Here is a 13,485-nt window from a genome sequence, read left to right on the forward strand (position 1 = left end):
GATCTGGTGAACGCCTCAACCACTAGTGGGGGGGAAGCTAGCTCTGCTCGGACAATAGCACGTGGTACTGAAGCCTTGGCTCTAATGAGCTGCGAGATCATAGGGACCAAAGGCTTCTCCATGTCCCCCCATCCATCACTGCGGCCTGTCCTCCCGTGATGACCAATGAAGGTCCCCAAATCTCAGCTCCATAAAGCAATGCAGAAGCCACCAAAGTGTCAAAGAGCCAGAGCTTCATCTGAGGCTCCTGAAACTGAACCTGTGAACACATCCTTTCCAATCTACCCAATGCTGCATGGGCTCTGGTCAATCTGGTATGCTGCCCTCCTCAATGAAAATGCTGGCCCACTAAAAACCACTCCAAGGTAAGTGTAAGCATCTGTATACTCCACTGTTTCCTGGCCGTATGTGAATGCGGGCGCTGACCTCCTGATCCACTGTGGGGTGGTATTAAATACCATGACCTTGGTTTTACCAAGGTTGACGGACAAACCACTTTCCTGGGCAAACCTATGCAAAGCATCCAAGTGACGTTGCATCCCCTCCGGAGAGTCGGACATCAACACAATATCATCAGCATATAACAATAGTGGAATCCATGTCCCTGCCAGCTGTGCACCTCTATCACCATCTCTCTCAATGTAGTCAGAAACCTCATCCACATACATACCAAATAGAGTGGGAGAGAGCGAGCAGCCCTGCTTCACCCCAATAGTGGAGTGAACCGGTGTGGATAGACCCTCTGAGGTGCGTACATGCCCCACTACTGACCTGTATAATGCCATGACCCCCCAAATGAGCTCTGTGGGTACTCCCATCTGCTGTAATCTGCGCAACAATCTAGCTTTGGGCACTGTGTCAAATGCTTTGCGGAAATCCACAAAGCTGCAATAGATCCGTCTCCCACATGATCTGCCCTCCTCAATGATGGCTCTGAGTGTCAAGATATGGTTAAGAGTAGAATAACCCCTCTTGAACCCTGCCTGCCCGGCTGCGCATATCCCCTCCTTCTCTGCCCATCTACTCAGCTGCTGCTCAAGAATAGATGCGTACAACCGTGCCAATGTGTGTCCAATCATGATAGTGCGATAATTCCCAGGCTCCATAGGGTCTCCCAACTTGAAGATAGGTACAATAGTAGATAGGCTCCAAGAATCAGGCAAGCCCTCACACATGGCACGGTTAAACATAACTGCTTGAAGCTCGCTAGTAGATCCCTGGCATGCGTGAAATGCTCAGCCACTAAGCCATCATGATCATATGCTCTCCTAGTCCTCATCCTGTCAATGGCCTTCCTCACCATCTCAGCGGTGAAAAAAGCACGTGTGTGTGGGCATGGATTAGGGGGGTCGGGAAGGGGGGGCTGCTCAGGAACTGTGTATAGAGATGATGGGTATTGGCCCTAGGCCTCTGTAGAAGTGATGGCGGGGGGGGGGGGGAGAGTGCTCATGAAAGAGCTGCCATGCCTCACGTGAGTCCTAACTCAAGAATAGCTGGTATAGATCCTGCTCTAGGAGAGCCAAAAATGACCTCTTCTTCCGCCGCACTAGGCGTCGGAAGTCAATTTGTGACTGTCTGTGAGTGATGTCCCCCAAAAGCACCTCCCTCTGAAGTCTAGCTCTAGTGTCCCGGCATATATGTTCTCTATGGAAATGTTTCCAAGATGGTTGGAAGAACTTGTATCCTTAATGACCATAGCACGGAGAGAGAGAGAGAGAGAGAGAGAGAGAGAGAGAGAGAGAGAGAGAGAGATGAAATGTTATATTAACGTCTTCAAAAGGCCAACGTGACCTATGAGACCAGAAAGTTACACTATGGTGGATCTGATACAAAGTCAGAGTAACAAGATGACAAAATGACAGAATGACAAAATAAAATACTATGGAATCCTAAACTGCTAGGTGTGAACTAAGCAGCTCGCTGGGATAGCTAGATCACAAGAGATCCAGCATCGGTCGCTTCTCCTCCATGGTCAGTAGAGAGAGAGAGAGAGAGAGAGAGAGAGAGAGAGAGAGAGAGAGATTGCGAGGAATAAACTAACAGCTAAGAAAGGGAATAACATGGTTTAACACGTCACAAATAAAAGAGCAATCGCCCTTTTAATGAGAGATTCAAAATTTCTCCCCTCCTTTGTCCCCTCCAGACCTAACCCAAGCCAGCTGCCAAAGTCGATGCAATCATGGAGACCCCAGAACCCCAATACCAGACAAAGCAGCAATTTTTGTATCTCTCTAAGCTCATGCTTGTTCCTAGTCCCATCACGCAAGTGCACCCAGGTTGATGGTTCTTTTTAATCTTGAGACAGTCACAACCAAATTCTCTTCCATCTATAACAACAGCTCGTTTTGTAAGCTAGTTGCAAATCTTTATGGCTAAAAATGGCAAACATGTTACAACCAGACTCAATCAATGATAGGTGTGTCTGCCAATAAACTGTTTCAACATGCTCAGGCTGTGCTCTCGTGACTCCCTGCGTGAAGGTTCTTTGAACTGAAGGAACTGTCTGCTCCCAAGTTCAGGGGCCCTATCCTAGGTACTACTTGCCTTATGTTTTGTGTGACCTCAAAGACGTGGTATAAATTGCTTGAGAAAAGAAGTCCTAGGAGGAAAACTCATTTTGCCCTTGCACTTACCGTCCGGAAACAATGCAGCAGCACCACCCTCATAAAACCAGTCAATTTCCTTTTTCCTTATCAAGAATATTCCTCGTAGAATAATTCCTGTCACCTGCCCACACATATACCAAGACATGCTTTTTTCTGTGAGCGTCACCAGAGAGGAAAGCAAACAACAACCGTGAAAGAGAATCACATGCTCTGGATGTAGCTGAGTGTATGCCAAAGACAAAGTACTGCCCCATGATCCTCCAAAAACCTATGTTTAAAAAAGGAACAGGCCAGTACTTAATTTTCTTTCAGTAAGCAGCAGTACTTATTTCTTTTGGCAAACAGGAAGATAAGATGTGGAATGGATCACAAATACCAGCCATTCCTCTATATTGAGGTACTTTCGAAGCTTTTCTATATCCTCTATGAGATGCCAAGTTGTATTCTCTTCTAGGCATGCATGTGGAGTGCTCTTTCCTGCCCCACGCTGCAATCACCAACATCAGTTACTTTTGTCTCGATGCTAAAATGAAGAGAATATGCCTCATAGTAAGAAAACTTAGAACCTGATCAAGAAGCACAATACGATAGAAACTTGGATCAAAAAATCTCCTGTTATTGCTGCTGGTCCCACCTCCAGGCCCGCCATGAAGGAATAGAACAGGCTGTCTTCAAAAAGATAAGGAAATGCTCCACGAGAACTGAACGAATGGACACAGACTAGACAAATAATAGCTTTAAAAACTTAGGTCTTTCATGCCACTAGAACAAAAATGGGCCTCTTATGACTTACATAGCCATCAGGATTTCCATTTTGTTCCCAGTACAAGGTATGAATTTCTGAAACCTTCAGCTCGCCAGTACTGTAGGGTTCAATTGGTGGATAGAGTTCTTTCCGTAGTGATCCTTGTTCTGCGTCATAAAGGACTGTAGAGCTGGGCAAATCCCTATTAAGAGTTGGATCTCCCATCCTCGAGCAGGTCAAACCTAGCTTGCACCCTAATCCACCAAAGCCTCGAGTCACTAACAAGAACTTTATTTTCCAGTAGTTAAACCATGAAATTTTTAAATTGCAAACAAACAAGCATGCATAATAGGCCTTCAACTTACTTAACGACCGTCAATGATATAGCCTTCCTAGTTAGCATGAAATGTTAGGCTCGTTAAGCACATACAATCTCTTGTTTCCCCTTCAAATCCAGACTTGCTTGACCAAAGCCATACCATGACTTAATCCAGAAAACTGGATGGAACATAATTCAGCTTTAGTTCCTGAACTCCATATAGGAGTGACAAGCAAGAATAACAAGATGTCATTGTGAGATGATAATGCTGGCACTCCCCAGAATAAGTCACATTAAGAGAGACAAACTATGTAATTTTTGGCAATAGGCTTTGGGGGATGGAGAATGTAGGTGGTGGTAGGGTTTGAAAAATTTAGAATGGAAAAGAAGGGAGGGTTGCCTTGTGGTGAAGTAAAACGGAGTATAGACTAGGTCACAGGAAGAATAAGGTTGGATGTTGTAGCCATAGGTAGGAACGACGTCGTGTCACAAAACAGAAGCATATCGAAATATCAAGATAATCAAATAATCACTTAAAAAACAGACACACACACACACACACACAGAGAGAGAGCAGATTAGGTTCACATGCCCACTATTCAGCACCTGCGCGCTCTCTACCCTTGCCGCCTGCCTGGACGCCATTTACCCCTGCATGCTCTCCATCCCTGCCGCCTACCTGTGTGCATTTCATCCTGCCTGCCTGCTGCTTTCAAACCTGCAAGGGCTGTTGCACCTTCTGTGCCCCCCCCTGTAGCTAAGGTGCCCTTCCCCTAGCTCGACATGGCCCCATCAGTGGAATACGTTGTACAGCATTTTTCTACCCTCATATGTCAGTTTACTACAGGTGGTTTGCCAGCGGGCATTCTTTATCCCATTGCACCAGTCACCTCCTACGACCACGTGACCCTATTTATGCGATCCTACCAACAACCCGTCACCTCTTGCCGAAAGATGATGGAGCAAAAGACACCGTGCACGCACACACACACACCACACGAAACTCCCTTAGTTTCTTCACCTCGTGCAATAATTACACTCAAAAGCACAATGAAAAACCTCTCCCCAACTCAATTTGAGCTCCAAACGTCTTGAACTACAAGCCCTTGCCTACCCAAAGACATTATGTAGTGAGTCAAAAAGGCCTCTCTCAAACCATTGCAAAAGCTTCACCAAACTCCACTCTGTTGGACTCCTTCGTGTGGCGGCTAGCCTCAACCCTAATGGCACCGATACAGGTCCCAATTGTCTTGCAGAAAGCTGCACCTTCTTCTCGCAATTCCTCGCGCACACACATCCATGGAAACCTCAAAACTTCTATAGACACTCCCAAGTGCAAAATTGAAGAGAAGTAACCCTCATTCACACCTCCATGCATTTGAAAACGTACGCGAATAAGTCGGGACTACATAGGATCATCTGTAGAAACTTACACACAAAGCGGTGAAAATGTTGATTTTTCATCAAGCACACCTCAGCTTGGACACTCACGGCACCGTGATTGATGTGGCTAAAATAAGCATTCTCACACCATTTTTGACCCATTTCTGACCTTTTTAGGGCCATTTTTGTTCAGTTTTGACTCCCAACAGCCATTGAAAAACTGCCAAATGGACTCCAAATTTCTACTCTTTGATACTTAAACTACCAAAATTCCATTTTTGAGCACTTCTAAGTCAGTTCGCGCATCACTGCATATCCGGCATCGCAAATAGACAAATACTGCACATGTCAAACTTCCGGGGCGAAATGAGCATACCCACACTTTCCACATGCATTATTTACATTCTAGAAAGCTCAAAAACATACCCTAGAGACAAAAGAGCCACTTGGCACCACATCCAAGGCTCCAACACCATGTCCATGCATGTATATGTGCATGATTGCTAACACGCAAACCCGACTATTTACAATGTGTACATGGTCTAGCATGTTTGAAACCCAATACCACACTGGCAAAGCTTCCAAATGCATGTATTTACATTTAGTATTTACTTGTACATATGTCCATGCGGATATCCACTACTATGTACATGCCAAAAGTAGCTTATCAACGAGATTGTTCCAATGGTGCTGGACCAGGAGGAGCGGTTCAATACGTGGAAACAGCCAGGGTCCGAAGCCTTGGCCAATTCTTCCAACAACAACAAGAAGCAACAGAAGGTCAGAGAAACGCAACAAAAATCCAAAGAAGAGTGATTTTGAAAAGGATGCCTTGAAAGCGTATCTTCATTGCAATCATTGTGGGGGAAAAGGACCATTACTGGCGAAAGTGTCCAAAGCGAGTTCGAGATGGTTCGACTTCTATGGCGGCAAGCAATGCTTTTGTTCATTTGGAGATTCTACCCTCAAAAAGACTCTCTAGAGACATCGGAGGTTGAGATGGCTCTTACTGTTCGAGACGGTCGTGATTGGATTCTGGATAGTGGTGCCTCATGGCACACGACACCTTCAAAGGATCTTTTGTCCAACATCTGCCTCGAAGAAAGCTCTTTTGTCCAACATCTGGCAACATTGTGATACTATTTTCATTGGTAAAAAATCTGAAATTCCTATTCACAGTGAGGGTTCCATGGAGTTGATTCCAGTTGGCAGAGGGGGTATGCATACCTCCCAGGTACTTTATGCTCCAAAGCTGGGATTTCATCTTATGTCTGTACACACAAGGTGTGCGAGCAGGGCACGGAGATGATTGTCGCAGAGGATGCGGTGATTTGTGGCATTATAGGTTTGGTCATTTGAACAACGATGCTCTTCGGCTTGCTTTTGGTGAGTAGATGCTTAAAGGCTTACCAAATGTTGGGAGTAAGCATGGAAAATACACTACTTGCATTCGTGGGAAGCAACATAGAGAGGCTATTCAAAAGCACTGCACGCCGAGATATTGTGATTTTGAATCCTTCCCTATGGAGATCTCTTTACTTCATGTTGCTCGTGGACGATTTCAACCGCTTGGGTATATTTTCTACAACACAAGTCAAAGGCATTTGGTTTTTTCAAGGATTGGTGTGCTCTTGTGGAGGAGAGCAATGAAGTGTTGAAGACGATTCGATTGGACAAGGTGGGGAGTTTACCTCCAAACCATTTTTCAGTTTTGTGAAAACAATGGCATCAAGCGGGAGCTTGCGAATACTGCCTCACGCTTAGAGAATGGAGTTCTGCAACGAAAGAATAGGAAAGTGGTTGAGATGGCGCGGACTATGCTTGAGCATCGAGACTTGCCAAAATCTTTATGGATAGAGGCAGTTGTGACGGCAGTTCATATCATAAATCGATGTCCGACATCTTCACTTCCAAGGAAGATCCCATTTGAGGCTTACTTTGGTAGAAAGCTCGATGTCTCCTATTTTCGGATATTTGGGAGCGATGCATATGTCCATGTACCAAAGGAGTTTGACCCCAAGTACAGAAGGTTTTTTGTCGGCTACGATACTCTTTCCGAGGTATATCGACTTTGTGATCAAGTAAAGAAGGATATTGTACTCAGCCGTGATGTCGTCTTCAACAACGTATTCCTTTAGAAAGGGCTTCCACTCCCAAGTCTTCCGCAACAACTCCATATTTGCCGATACTTGGAGATCTAGATGGTGATTTTCCTCCTTAGGTCCATGAACCCTCTTCTCTTACCCCTGTCCCCTTAAGCTCCGAAGGGAAATGCACCCATTTCACATGATGCAGATGATACGCGGTTCTCACCATGGTGCAGAGGTAGAGTCAGATGTACCAGTAGCTCCTCCTACGGGAAGCAAGTCAGACAAGTTACCGGAGTGGCTATTGGAGACCTTGAGAGATTCAACTACTTCAAATTTTCCACAAGATTGGCATGATGCCGGTATGACACAACGTTCTCAACAACTTCGATTGCTAAGACAGACGGGACTTTATTACGGGTGAGCTATGCTTTAATGTCGACATTGATCAAGGACAGAGACCCTCTAGCAGTTCAAGAGGCACTATCACAACCAAAGTGCAAGGTGTTCATGTAGAAAGAGCTTAATTCCATCGAGAAGAATAACACTTCGGAGTTGGTTCCGTGACCTGCCAAGCGGAAGGTGATTGGTGTCAAATGGGTCTACAAGACCAAGTACAAATTTGATAAATCTTTGGATAAGCACAAGACACAACTCGTTTTGCCAAGGAGTCTCTCAGAGACAGGGTGTGGACTATGACGAGACCTTTGCATCCACTACAAGGACGGCGACCATTCAAATAGTTTTTGCCCTTGCTGCCTTGGCCCATTTTTCACATGGATGTAGTTTCCGCTTTCTCAATGGCGACTTAGAGAAGGAGGTGTATGTGGAGCAACCTCCAGGGTTCTTGAATCCAGATTTCAATGACATGGTTTGTAGGTTGTTGAAGGCTCTCTGCAGCTTGAAACAAGCCTCTCGAGCAAGATACCAAAAGATAAGACTCTTTCTTCCTACGACACTCCTTTCAACGGTCGTTCGCAAACCCAGATTTGTATATTTACGGTGAGGGAGGATTGATGATTTTTGTTATCCTCTATATGGACAATCTTGTGATTATAGGTAGTCATGTTCAGCAAATTCGCAGTATCATGGAGACGTTGGCTAAGGAGTTTGAGATGAAGATATGGCAGACAGAGGGGGGCCACTGTAACAGACTTGGACACTCCAAGTCAAGAATCGATCACGACAGCACCAAATGACCACTTCAAAACAATTCACAGATCACAATAGATTTGCACTGGCCCGGCGGAGTTCCGTGCCTAGAGATATTGGCCCCAAAGATTGGCGCCCCTTTCGGTATTTCTTTATGTATTAAAATCAATGTCAGAGTACAAAGAGCCGTTAGGGTTTCACTCTCAGACTCTGCGTCCAAATGCTCTGAAAAGTGAGGCCCTCACCGCGTATATAAAGATTACAAGGGATGCCCAAAAGCAGAGCCCCAAAAGCTTAAAAACCAAAAGCAGAGATTCTCTCTCTCAAACTCTCTCTCTGTGGCTTTTTGTAAAATAAAGCAAATCAGCTCTCTCTCTCTCTCTCTCTCTCTCTCTCTCTCTCATTCAGATTTACGGCGCCAAAAAAACTGAGATTGCGTCTCTTAGAATGCTTTTTTTCAGCTCCGCGTTTTCCGCCGCAATTTTTGGAAGCACTGTACGCTGGCCACGTGGCAGACTTTAGGGTTTCAACCACTTTAGGGTTTCAGCCAAAGATTAGGGTTAGGGTTTCCAAAAATAGGGGTTTTTGGCAAAAATTAGGGTTTGCACGGATTTTAGGGTTTCTGGCAAAAATTAGGGTTTCTGTCGTCAGTAGCCACGTCATCTACCCCCCTCTTGAAAGCATTGTAATTGTCGACGATTACGCCTGCAAAACCGATAGAAGCCATAAACTGTCTTAGCAGAAACTGACTGTTAGTACCTACGTACTAGGAACACACATCTAGCACACGTACCAAATCGACAGTCACACATCGCAGGACATCACATGACATTCAACATTCATTCGGATCTTAGACCATGATTTATCGGCAATGTAGCTAGCAATCGCATCTAGATCCAATCGGGACCTCATCGATGTCCGATTGACTAACCCCTATTGCAACCATGTCTATTCAAGATCAATCAGACCAAAATGCTGCAGTCATTTCGTCTATCAGTTCCTACACTTAAAAGAAGTCAAGAACAAATCAGTATCATAATCAGGAATTCCATTTCATTAAAGTCATACAGCAGAATACTGTCAGCTTTCAGTATCCTTGAAGCTCAAAGAGACATCAGTGACTCTAATATCTAAATCAAGGCATCTGTTGACAAAGGAGCGAAGTAACTCCCCTCTTGTGCATCCCACTGTAGCAGATCTCCGGCCAAGCTAAATTCTGGGTTCCGTTTGGAGTAGACTATGCTAAACCAAAAGTATCGAGGTAAAGTTTCACAATCTGAGAAGTATCTGCTAGGTCCTCCTCCTCCATCTACTTTGCATCCAATGCAGGATAGTTCTTGAGCTTAACCAAGAACCGCCTTCGGACTTTACCTTTATTCTTCGTATCCTTATGTGCCAAAATCTGTTCAGGAACAAGGATCTCCTCGTTTTCTTCCACCTCGGGTTGCTCATTAGGCTCCCTATCATCAGGCACATCACCCTTAAAAGGTTTCAAGAGACTCACATGGAATGCATTGTGAATCCTCCAAGTATCTGGCAGTTTCAATCGGAAGGAGACATCATTTATATTTTCAGTGATCTGGAAAGGTCCGTACTATCGCATACTAAGCTTTGGAAAAAGCCTCTCCTTTCCCTTTTTCTTTCTTAGGCGTGCCTTCTCAAAACGTAAGAGCACCCAATCATCCTCCTTCAATTTCAAGTCGCGACGATGGCGATCCGCTGCCTTTTTCTGTCGTTCTTAAGACTTCTGCAAAGTCTCGCGAACCTTGGCAAAAGCCGTATCCAAATCTCGCGTATATTCATCCGCTTCAAAGATCTTATCGTTCGTGCTTAGGAAGGGTGGAACCTTCGCAGCACCTTCAACAATCTCACATGGCGCCTTCCCCGTCGAAGAGTATCGTGTTATTGTAGGCAAATTCCACCAAAGGTAAGTACTTTTCTCATTGAGTCTTCTAATCTAAGATATAAGACTTCAATAAATCTAGAACCACTGAATTTGCAATCTCAGATTGCCCATCAGTCTGCAGGTGGAACAATGACGAGAATTGCAACCGCATGTCAATGTTCTCCCAAATTGCCTTCCAAAACAAACTCGGGGTCTCTGTCGGAGACAATCGTCTCAGGCATGCCATGTAATTTGAAGATCTCGGCCACAAACAGTCTCGCTAAGTGATCCGGCTTGACTGTTTTCTTTATTGGAATGAAATGGGCCTGTTTGCTAAATCTGTCAATAACAGTCCAGATACCATCGTGACCACTCTGTGTTCTCGGGAGATCAAAAATGAAATCCATTGTGATACTTTCCCAGGGGCGGGTGGGTATATGGGTAAAGGTTGTAACAATCCCTGTGTCTTATGCCTGTCAAACTTGACCTTCTGGCATACTAAGCAACTGCGCACAAACTCTTCCACATTCTTTTTGAGTCTCGGCCAAAAGAAGTATCTCTCTACCCCCTTCATGGTGGTAGCAATGCCGCGGTGACCCGTAAAAGGTGGACAGTGGCATTCAATCATAACCTTTTCCCTCAACAGCTGTGTAACGCACAACATGGTTTTTCTCATCAAGTAGCCTTCCCGAATGGAGTATCCTGCTACTACTGTCTCCCCATCCCGTATCCGTATGAAAATATCTACAAAATCTGTATCTGTGTCATATTGATCGACCATATCCTCAAAGCTCCTATGATGTATCGCGGAAATAGCCAGAACCAACGGCTTCCGAGACAAAGCATCTGCCACCACATTCTTCTGTCCCTACACATGGACAATCTAGAAGTGAAACTGTGACAAGATGTTCACCCACCACATCTGCTTTTCCGAAAGCTGCTTTTGTGACAAGAAGTAGCCCAAACTCTGATGGTCTGTAAAGACAGTAAAATCCGCTCTGAGTAGGTAATGCCGCCACTGAGTAAGAGCATGGATAACCGCCAAAAGCGCTCTCTCATAAATCTGTGCTGTCATCTCCGGCCTAGAGAACAATTGGCTCTCGTAAGCAATGACATGGCCTTCTTGCATCAAGACCGCACCCAAACTACGACCACAAGCATCACAATATACTTTAAATCACTTCTGCAAGTCCGGGAAAGTCAAAACTGGTCCCGTAGTCAATTTCTCTTTCAATGTCTGAAAGGCAATCACCTTTGTGGATCCCCACGAGAAAGGGACTCCTTTCTGTGTCAAGATATGCAAAGGGGAAGCAACCTCTGCAAACTTTCGTATGAACCGCCTGTAGTACGAACACAGTCCCAAGAAGCTTCTAACTTCATGGACATTCTTCAAATCGGGCCAGTCACGTATAGTCTCTATCTTGGCCGGGTCCACTTGCACTCCTGCCTGCTGAGACAATGTGTCCCAAAAAGTGTATCTCTGGTAGGAAAAATTCACTTTTCTTTGCATTAATCACTAACTTGTGATCTCGTAATGCCTGAAAGACCTGAGGCAGATGATCTCTGTATTCTGCCTCATTCTTGGAGAAAACAATGATGTCGTCAAAGAAAGTGCCAACTGTCACCAGCGTGTGACTACTATCTATCCTTTTTGTTGATTTCTTTCTTATTATCTATTTACTTTCACTTTTTGGAAACACCCCTCGGGAAATCTAACTGCCCTGCATTGCATAGCTAGTGTGGAACTGTCCAGAGGGAGTCCGGGCCTGAGGGCAAGAGAGCACTAAGGTTGGACAAGGACTATGGTTAGCCAAGTGGGGTCATTGACTAGCCAAAGTGGAATCCTTTGCTACAGAGGCTACATTTCAGTTCTGGATGTGGCCGCAGTGTACAAAGAGGGTCGGATGACCTAGAAAGATACAATGGCAGCATCTCCTAAAATTTAGGGAACTGCTATTTTGGGACCTGAAAATGTCTTCGCGTCATTACGTGCAGTTTGACATGGGGATCATTTTGTTACTCTGTGGCCAAGTCAACAGAGGCTGCAGGTGAGATATTTTTAGACCCGAGGGTCTAAAGCGGGAAAATGCACAAATGAGTGACACTTGGCACTTTGAGGCCAGTTTACTACTTATAGAGAAGGCAAAAACGTGATTTATAGTTGGGAGGCTCATTTTGCAAGTCTCTGTCACAGGTTAAGAGCTATGGAGTGCTTGCTTTCCCTCCTATGTACAGTGCGGTGCCAGGAGTGATGCCCTGCACGCTACGCACTGCCCTCTCTCTCCCCTTTGGCAGTATGTTATGCCCCTCTAGTGGGCTCTTCATTTGACCAATGTACAGTTGTGTGGGTTCATGCGCGATTGCCGAGGCAAGAGCCTCTTGCACAGGTACTGGATTAGCTAGCGGCTAATCCCCCCGCAGGTACAGGTGAATTCGGAGAGGTTTCACGCCAGAAATCTCGTCCGATTCAAAGGGCAAGTAGCCCTACAGGTGCGGGAGCTCGAGGACTTGCTAGGGATGCGACCGGCACGCGAAACGGAGCCCGAAACAGCGAATTACAGCCTGCTGTGTATTTTTGCAGGTTTAGGGTTTTGGCCCTAAACGGACCCTAATACCCCCAGGAGGTTCGGGGACGCAAGGGGACCGCTGTACAGGCGATCTGGCGTATTTTCAGGGCTGAAAACAGAGAATTCAGCGTGCTGCAGATTCTCGCCAGGTTTTGCAAAGTGCCCGTATGCGTCGGGAAAGTCAGTCAATGCGTGGGAATACTGACCGTGAAAGGTTCTAGTACAGTTATGCTGCCGAAATCGGGCTGGAACAGTGGAAATTCAGCCGAGTTTGTGCGGGGCAGCTTGTAGGAACCACAGCGTTTATTCCCTCTTTTGAACAATAAAGAAATACCGAAAGGGGCGCCTAAGTTAGGGGCCAATCTGGTGTCCGTCTACTCATACAGGTGCAATCTAGCAGCCTGTATCCCTCTCCCCTTTGTTGTGTCTTGAAAGTACAGGTAAAATAGACGACTAATAATGGGTGAAAGCTAAATCAAGGTTTAAAGTAAAGTCTACCGCCCTTTTTGGATTGAACAGGCCGGTTTCATGGTTCCATCGACGGGATTAAATCACTTTTTCCCATAGAAGTGAGCCTTGGGCAGTTTTCGGCTTGAAGACACGGGGGATCATAGACCAGACACAAGGAATTGTAATTATGGCTGACAGACCAGATGATGTGACTGAAGAGGTTTCCTCTTCACAGGGTCAACAGACACATGAAGTGGGTGAGTCCTCAAGACCACCACAGACTGATGATGA

The 13,485-nt window shown here is 45.5% G+C and overlaps 1 protein-coding gene across 1 annotated transcript in view; it reads right to left on the bottom strand.

Moving 5' to 3' along the window:
* Positions 1 to 13,485, bottom strand: part of PIP (proline iminopeptidase) — an 84,955-nt gene that overhangs the window by 49,321 nt on the left and 22,149 nt on the right. The window contains exons 2-6 of the mRNA XM_086519981.1: positions 3,400 to 3,605; positions 3,173 to 3,271; positions 2,983 to 3,093; positions 2,812 to 2,874; positions 2,634 to 2,727 (exon numbers count right to left, since the gene is read on the bottom strand). Of these exons, the coding sequence (XP_086376107.1) occupies positions 2,634 to 2,727; positions 2,812 to 2,874; positions 2,983 to 3,093; positions 3,173 to 3,271; positions 3,400 to 3,605 (573 nt within the window). The remainder of the gene's footprint in view (positions 1 to 2,633; positions 2,728 to 2,811; positions 2,875 to 2,982; positions 3,094 to 3,172; positions 3,272 to 3,399; positions 3,606 to 13,485) is intronic.

The sequence above is a fragment of the Adiantum capillus-veneris genome, chromosome 1 (genome assembly GCF_014529385.1).
Source record: "Adiantum capillus-veneris isolate H3 chromosome 1, ASM1452938v2, whole genome shotgun sequence".
NCBI classification, from domain to species: domain Eukaryota; kingdom Viridiplantae; phylum Streptophyta; class Polypodiopsida; order Polypodiales; family Pteridaceae; genus Adiantum; species Adiantum capillus-veneris.